Here is a 9,000-nt window from a genome sequence, read left to right as displayed (position 1 = left end):
AAAATATACATCCTTCCAATCATGAGCAGACAAATCTGCATTGGGGATATTAGACAAAATAATCAGTATTCTTCCAAAACGTCAAAGGTAATGAAAATCAAGAAAGGACTGAGGAATCATTACAGAGAAATAACAAAAGCAATGTGGGGTCTGATGGATCTCAGGACAAAAATAGGCATTAGTGGAAAAAATGGTGAGATTCAAATGTCTTTAAAGGTACTGCACTAAGGTTAATTTTTTGGTATGAATACTTGCATATGGTTATGTAAGATGTTAATATTAAGAAAAGCTGAGGAATATACAGAATTTTTTTTTTGCAACTTTTCTGTAAGTCTAAAAATTCTAAATAAAGTTTGGAAAAAAGTTAAAAAAAAAAAGTCACTGATTTTTTTCCTCCAGCCTGTATTCATCTGCCTGGATGTAGACACTGAGTAGGCAGATACTATATTTAAGCATGGTTGGGTTTTGCTAGAAAAGTGCCAGAGAAGCTGGGTATGTTTGTGACTGGGGTGTGGTAGGACCACGACGCTAAGCTGGGTCAGGGGCTATGTGGGTTCAGGTCTCTTGGAAGGTAGACACTGAGATGGGAGTTAAGAGTGCACAGGATTTATTATGTGTGTGTCGGGGGGTGCCTGTGATGGATGAATGGCTAACAGGGATGGATTACCCAATAAGCAAGGTAGCACGGGTTTAACTGTGTTTACTTATCTGTAGTAATTATGCCATGAATTGGCCAGTCCCTAGTACCCTGCCGTGTACAGTCATCGGCTAGGGCTGCCTGGGAAGAGCATGTCTTCACTTCAAACATGGTGGCAGGTGGAGAGCAGGGCGCCCTTTAATAAATATTCCCCTGGGCTGAGCATGGCAGGATAGACGAATGACAGAAGTCCACTCAGCCCCTGGGGAGCCCCTCTCTCGACGGTGGTTTAAGTTCCCATATGAAACCCCATTAACTCTTGCAGAAGATAGGAAGAAACAACACTCTATCTTCCTCTGTTTTAGTGGCACTGTGGCCCCTTGTCAGTCGGAGCAGACTGGTTTGGAGCCATCCAACTGGCATTGGGCTCCAGCAGGAAAACGCTTTTTCTTGGCTGGTGCCAGCCATACGCGTAATCAACTTAAAAACATGAGAAAGCCCAGCAAGTCACAGTGAGCGCTAACTAGGAAGTCACAGTGAATTGATTTTTAAGTAGCTGTAGCTCTGATTAGAGTATTTTTAACCACAGGACTCACCCAGCTTTCAAAACCTGGTAAGAGCTGCACTGTAGCCAGCAAGTAAAACCAGGACAAAAGATTTAGCCTTTAATCTCATTTGACACTAAGAATCTGCTTAGCTGGGAGCTGGCCTGGAAGGCAAAATCAGAGGCTGAGAACATTTTCGCTGCATTTTTTCATTTTCTAGCTGAATTACAACCAAGAGGGACAACCACTGAAAAGGGCCTACCCACATCCTGGAACACACACCTACCACTTTAGAAAATAAAACTCAATTCACTTTAGTCAACCTGTCTTCTACTGCCTCTTGCTTACTATGTATGCATTTTGGGCAAAACAAGTCATTTCACCCTCTAAGCTTCAAAGATAAATAGAATCTACAAAAACAAATTCAGAATGGATCAATGACCTAAATGTGCAAACTAAAACCATAAAATTCTTGGAAGAAAAAGCAGAAGCAACGTCATCAGGCCTAGCTTTTAACAATGGATTATCTAACATAATGACGAAAGCACAAACAGCAAAAAACCAAATTTATTTATGGAACTTCAAAAAAATTAAAAACTTTGGTTCATCAAAAGTCTACGAAAAAAAGTGAAAAGACAAGCTACTAACTGGGAGAATATCTTCTGAAACCTTATATCTGACAATAACAAAAAAGCATAAAACTTTGACAACAATAAAAAGACAACCCAATCATAAATCGGGAAAGGACTTGACATTTCACCAAGAGGACATCCAAATGGCCACCAAACACGTGCAATGATGCTCAGCATCATTAGCCATCAGAGAGATGCAACTCAAAGCCACAGTATCATTTCACTCCCACTAGGATTAAAAAACACAAAAACATTGCCATAGAGTCTATTCTGACTCACGGTGACTCTATATGACAGAGCAGTACTGCCCCATAGGGTTTCCAAGGAATGGCTGGTGGATTCAAACTGTCGACGTTTTGGTTAGTAGCTGAATGCTGAACCATTGCACCACCATGGCTAAGATTAAAAAAAAAAACAAAAATAACAAAGGTGGGCAAGGATGTGGGGAAATTGAATCCTTACCCACTGCTGGCGGGAATGCAAAACGGTACAGCTGCTGGGGAAAATAGTGTGGTTCCTCCAAAAACTAAAAAAAATACCATATGATCCAGCAATTCCACTCCTAGGTACATACCAAAAAGACTTGAGAGACCCAGACTTGTACACCAATGCTCACTGCAGCACTATTAACAATAGCCAAAAGGTGGAAACAACCTGAACACCCATCAACAGATGAATGGATAAAAAGTGGTACATACATACACTGGAATACTACTCAGCCAGTAGGAGAAATGAAGTGTTGATACATGCTACAACATGGCTGGAGCTGGCAGACATCATGCTGAGTGAAATAAGTCAACCACAGAAGAACAAATATTGTACGAGCTCACTTACATAAAAAGACAAGGCAGATGTAGAGAGAACAAAGTTTATTAGTGGTTACCAGGGCTGGAAGGGGGGGGCACTTAATGGTGAAGAATCTTGATCAATAGAGGAAAAATGTAGGACAGAATTTCACATTCTCAGGGACTTGATTTCCCAGAGCCATGAAGGTTGGATGAGCCCCTGAAACTACTACTGCCCTGAGATCATCTTTAAATTAAAAATATCCCCTGAAGTCTTCTTAAAACCAAACAGTAGTTTAGCTTAACTGGTAAAATATGTCTGCCTTGAGCATTATGCTCTCTTAAGAACTATCTATATGGGATTGAATTAACAGCAGCAACTTGGAAGATGAGATAGGAACCTTACGTTAATGAGGGATGAAGAACCCAGAAAAGAAGGCTGAGAAGGGCTGCATGACTCAAAGAATGTATCAGTGTCACTAAATGGTCCATGTAGAAACTTTTGAATTGGTGCATGTTTTGCTGTGTGTATTCTCAACAACAAAGTAAATAAAATATCTAATGATAGTTCTAACAGTACTCCACTCCGCCCCCCCTCCCCGCACTCTTTGGTGTATCTTCTGTGAGTAGTAGTTGTTAGAGCCTGAATGGATAGAATCATTCCATGGCCACGAATGCATAACACCCAGGCTAAGTGAGTTTGGGGACTGGATCACCGGCTGGATCCTAAAGGGTTCCAAGGCCGGCAGGACTTCTGTCCCTACAGGGAGGCCTGGGGAATCGATATGGGTGGGATGGTTGGGCACCGGAACAGTTTCCTTAAGCATGTCTGCAAAGAAGTACATGGGACCTGGAGGCTGGAAGAGGTTTTCGTGAGGGGAATGGAGAAGGGAAAGGGTTTTGGGGAAAGGGTATGACTGGTGCCAAAAATAGCCCTTTCTGGAGTTCCATTCTCCCCGAGTCTCCTCAGGCAAACATGACAGAGTCCGGAGTACACAGTAAAAGCCAGTCCGTCTTTACTGTAGTGAGTGCAGGATACAAATAGTTTACAACAACCTCTAGCATTTTCTTAACCATTTGATAAAAAGTTCACTATAATATTTATTGTATAATGAAGAAAAAACAACACATTCAGGGAAAAATTGAGATTAACTTATTTTTCTTAAAAGGTTCATCTCAAGGATGGCAACAAAGTCCAGCTTGTGCCGCCAAACGGTTTTACTTGATCAAACCGTGTACAGCTTCTTGTGTGAACTGTTGACTACAAACATTTACCAAATACATAAATCTCTTTTAAAAAAGCCATTTTAAATATAGCAAAGCAGTGTCTTCTTGCACAGCAAAGTGAAGAAAGGTTCTACAGAGAAATAAAAGTTTTACATTTGTAAAATATTTTTCACATTCTAATCATCTAGCTTCTCATGACCCGGTGCCAGGAGTTTTCAGGTTCCTTATTTACTATGTATTTCTTGTGCGCATGATGGTTAATACAGAAACTATGTGAATGCATAATTAGTTGTCCTTCAAGGAAATGGTAAAACATATATTGTTCTTTTAGAACAAACCCCTGATTTAGTCTATAACACAATGGACATAATTAGGGCTCAAAAGATGGAGTTTGGTTGGGACCGTTTGTCTACACACAGTGATGACTTTCACTCTCAGTGGGATACCAGTTAGAGTGCCGAAGGACGGACAGCTGTTGGAAAGTGGACTGTAACCGGCGCAACTTATTCGAAACTTTTTTTGTTTTTATTTTTTAGTAATAAAATATTTCATCTGAAGGGATCAAATTTTCTTGCAAATGGTGTCTTATACAAAACACATGAATCTAAAAGGGTAAGAAAAGTAGGTTCTAAAGTAACACCATTAGTGTGTTGCCCACTCTGAATTGGTTTCCACCAAGAGGTGTGTATGTGGATGTGTTTGTACATGGGTGTCTGGTGAAGGATGTCTCTGTCAAGCCCACATGCTCCAAATCACGCTGGACATGTGGAGAGAAGGTTAACAGTCAAATATTCAGTTCCTGAAAACGGAATAAATTGTTACTTGGTCAGTGTAATTTAAATACAAACTCCGAGCCTTGTGTAATATTATTTTAGAAAACAGTAGTTGTACTGATTATAAACCTGCATAGAAAGAAAGACTACTGAGATACAGTCAGAAAAGCCATCTCATAAGGCACACAAGAAAATAGACAGTAAATGTGAATGTGTTAACTCCTATCCCAACGTACAGCAGAAGTTTGTGAACATGCATAAATAATAATGAAAGATCACATCACACTTTCAAAGCTATAAATGGTTTACAAAGTGGTAAGGATTATCTTGGAAATTCAGTGTTGGGAGACTGGTTTCAATTAGGTGTGACCTTATGAAGAAATGTGCCTGTAAGTAGTTCAGGAAAATAAGTACATTTTAAAGGAAAACAAATCCTTCCTGAATGACAGCCAAATGTCTGTATCAAAGAGAAGAGAGCGCAGCATATTGCCCTCCCCTTTTTGGCCTGTATCAAACTTTACTACCCAAATTGCCACTGAATAAAATCTCCATTTTGCATCCCGTGACTGCTGGAGGTGTACCCTGTACCTCATACCTATGTGTCAGTCAAGAAATATGGCTGAAGGTTTCTCACAAGTAGCATATGAGGAAAACATCAAAAAGAACATAATTTAGGGGGAAAAGCAAAATCTAAGTAAAAACTACAGCTAGCTGCTCAATATTCACTGTAAAATATGAAGTAGCAATTTTTAAACCCTTACTTGGAGTTTCTCAGGAAAAGGAGCATTTAAAAGCTATGATAAAAGATATACGGGACTCTGAATTTTTGTTCATGGCACAAGCCCAGTAAACTGAGGAACTAGCTATTACCAATTCATTGTCTTCCTGTAAGAGTAAAGCTCCACTGATTTCAATCAGGTTGGCAAGAACCATGATGAGGATGAGGATCTGCACCGTACGAGAATTTCTCCTCCCACACCAAAAAAATGTCATTTCAACACACATAACCATTAACAATGCCAGCATACAGGAACCAGCTGCATCGTTCTATTTTTAGGGGGTTAAGGGGGAAAAAAAACCCCTTCCCCCATTAATGCTTCTCCTAATCATTTACCACTTATAAAACCTTTGTGCTCATCTAATATTTTGTCATTTTCTCTAATAATTAAATTAGGTCGGCTTTTTCTACTCATTTTTTTCCTCACAAAAGGCAAATTTTTAAATAATGCCTTATAAAATCTGTTACAACACATTTTATATTTATGCAGGATCAACTTAACACTAATTTTTTTTGCCACTTTGCTATTTATGTACATATATATAAAATATATAATGATGCTCAACCCATACAGCACAAAGATTACCATGTAACATCACACATTCACCACCAGTGAGGGGAGAAACCCCTTTATACAATCCTCTGAAAAAACTGGGCTAAAAATTAAAATCCAAAGTACAGTATATTTAACAAAATAGTAAATATTAAACAGTGAGCACTCTAATAAAGACCTTGCCTTTTCCCCCCAAATTGGTGGCAATCCACAAAAATATACTTTTTAATCTGGTGACCATACAATACATAGGTACTTACATTAAAGGTGATAATATATTTCAGATGCTATGTACACAGAGTTTGGCTCAACTTTTAATTTACACATAGAATAGTAAGTGTTCATGGCTTTTTTTTTCCAAGGTTCTGCTCGCAAGATATTTGTTTCCCCCCCGCTCCTGAAATAAAACTAAAAAGTTAAAACAAGATAAAGCTATTCTTTAAAAAAAAAAAAAAAAAAAACAAATACAACATACAGCTTTGGCTTATATAAATAATTCATAGCAGAATGTGTTCAAACGTAGTGAATATAATTTTATATATAATCATCAATTAATAAGGGTGTTTTCTTTCATATAAAATATACATGAGCTAAAATCAGTTTTTTTTAATTTTTAAGATATGAATGTAAAAAGAGACTTCTGACATATTCCAATTATAACTTAATATATTAGTTTTATTTTGTTAATGCTCTATATTTCTAGGCTAGTATTTTCTGAATATCTCATGCGTGTTTTCTATTCTCTCTCCTTTTTATTAGCTAAAGATCACTTCTTTGACCCAATACATTTTTGCACGTGCAAAACAGTTATGTGAGGGGCGTTTTTATTTTTTGTTTTTTTAAATATCAACAGCCCTTTCCCATGCACCCCTTTGTAATAGAGACCCATGCCAGGTTGGGTAATTAGTATAAATGACATTTTATGTACAGTATTGCTTTCTTGGTTCCTGCTTTTCTACTGCTCTGTTCTACAAAGCATTCGTAAGTACTACAGTCACCGCACAGTTAAATAAAACAAGTAGGGGCCCTCTAGGTTTCCGCAAGCTAGTGTGGGATAGCTACATATGGGTACACATTTCTCTGCAAAAACTGGTTATCTTACGAAACGAGTAGTCCAAAGACGTGCCAGACTAGACCTCTGCCTACAGGGTGCTGTTTGCCATGGGACGTATATCTGCCAATCTACAGGGAGTTTGAAGTTAAGTGCCTGGTTCTGTCTGCCACACACACCCACACATACACACACACTCGCACCCACATACATATATATGTAAAGGATATATATGTATGTATGTACATATAAATATACTTAACTCATGTCCTTATTGACCAATTTAGATATGTAGGGCAGTTCACTGCAGTAACACAAAGTACAAACGTCAGCCCTGGAAGCCTTAAGTAACCCACGCGTCCATCCGCATCCGCTTCACAGATGGGCTTTCTCTGTCCTCAGTGTTTGGCGGTCGGCCCAGCACAACTGGAGAATGGAAGTCGCCCCGGGGATCCTCTCGGTCACTGCCATCGTAGGAGCTACTAGAGCTGCTCAGACTGTCCACAGGGGAGCGCCCCATTTCCTGCCGGGGCTGGGGCTGGGGCTGCAGGGGTTGGGGCTGCTGTTGCTGCTGCTGTTGCTGGAAGCCTGATGGGGTCATTCGATCCCGGGGAGGTGAAATTGGTTCTGACTTAATGTTGATGTTTTGGTTGGTATTAATGGATAAATTTGAACCCTGAGATAACTGCCCTCCAGCACTGTAGAGAAGAGAGAGACAGAGAGCGGTCAGGTGGTTGTGAGTGCATCTGCATAACTGGAATGATACTACAGACACAGCCTGACTGGAAACAGCCCAGTGGCTGAGATCCTGTCAGAATTCCCAAAGACTGGTTTTGGCTGTTTCCTTCAGCACTTCTAAGAAAAAGAAACTGCCTCTCCCTGGAAGGAAGAAAACCATACAGCTGAGCCCTTTAGTTACTGATGCCACGACCCCACAGCTGATACTTGTGTAGCTGAAAAACAGCGTCAGTGGCTAATGCCGCGCGTGGACCAAGAAGGCAGAGGAACAATACGGTGACCTGGATTCTGGTTCCCTCTCCCTTTTCTTCCTTTGCATCTTCTCAGTTCTGCACACTATGATAGGCACAGTATCTCACCTACCCTTTTACAACTCTGAAAAGGGAGTCATATCATTCTTATTTTCCAAATGAAGAAACAGTGTCAGAAAGGCTAAGTAACTTGCTCAAAGTGGTACAGCAGGAAGTGTACAGGCTTCTCCCCAGCTCTGAGCTTCAGGCCAAACCATTTCCAATGGCTTTTCCAGGGCTATTTTTAGTGTGTTCATTTAAGACGCTCAGTATAGGCCTGAAGGGCAAACACCTGTGTAGACAAAGAAATTTCCCTGACGTAATTCCCAAGAAAACTACTGATAACAATATATACCTAGAGTTATTTCTGAATGTGGGAGGAAAATGGTTTCCTGAGCTAGGGCTTGCTGGGTACTCTCAGGGCAGGAGGCTAGGGTCCCCTTACTGCCCTAAGCAGGCGTGAAGCAGCCAGCCCACAGGGAAGCCTGTTGGCTCTCCTCCACCTGTTCCACGAGTCTACCAGAGCACTGCCCCTTCTCCTTTCTCAGGGGTGTCTGGTAACCCCTGAGCACCACTGTAATTCTCTCGCTGGTAGCCCAACACCCTGGCTCACAGGAATGTTCTCTTTGTGAACCCTCCTTGGTGAGGTGCAGAATATGCAATGGGCTGGCCAAGCCATATGAACTCTATGTAGCCTAATTCACAGGAAAGATACTCCCCGCTTCTCCTCCCCTATAATCCAGGGAGAAAGCAAAGGGCACAGCTTATTTTCCTAGTCTCCTTGTCCACAGATATTCAGCAGGCAAAAACAGGGAAGGGTGGTAGGTGGGCCTGCATACCTTCAAGCTGCCTTTCTTCAAACTGTGGAGCCACAGACAGGTGTTGGAAGTAGGGGTGGAAGTAGATGGGCTGTTAATTATTGATCAGCACATAGAAGACAGGGTGCATATGGGTGGCATCCGTGCCTTGACGCCCCCTTAGACTAATAGGG

General features: G+C 40.7%; 1 protein-coding gene across 4 annotated transcripts in view; it reads right to left on the bottom strand.

Moving 5' to 3' along the window:
* Nucleotides 1-3,416: 3,416 nt before the first annotated feature.
* Nucleotides 3,417-9,000, bottom strand: part of MEF2A (myocyte enhancer factor 2A) — a 211,813-nt gene continuing 206,229 nt past the window's right edge. For 3 of the 4 annotated variants that reach the window (XM_049906144.1, XM_049906146.1, XM_049906143.1), the window contains one exon: nt 3,417-7,679. In XM_049906144.1, the coding sequence (XP_049762101.1) occupies nt 7,325-7,679 (355 nt within the window). In that variant the 3' untranslated portion in view covers nt 3,417-7,324. The remainder of the gene's footprint in view (nt 7,680-9,000) is intronic. The other variant, XM_049906145.1, reaches the window with a different exon arrangement.

Source organism: Elephas maximus, chromosome 13, assembly GCF_024166365.1.
Source record: "Elephas maximus indicus isolate mEleMax1 chromosome 13, mEleMax1 primary haplotype, whole genome shotgun sequence".
Lineage (NCBI taxonomy): Eukaryota > Metazoa > Chordata > Mammalia > Proboscidea > Elephantidae > Elephas > Elephas maximus.
The sequence above is the reverse complement of the archived record's forward strand: the minus strand, read 5'-3'. Positions and strand labels throughout refer to the sequence as shown.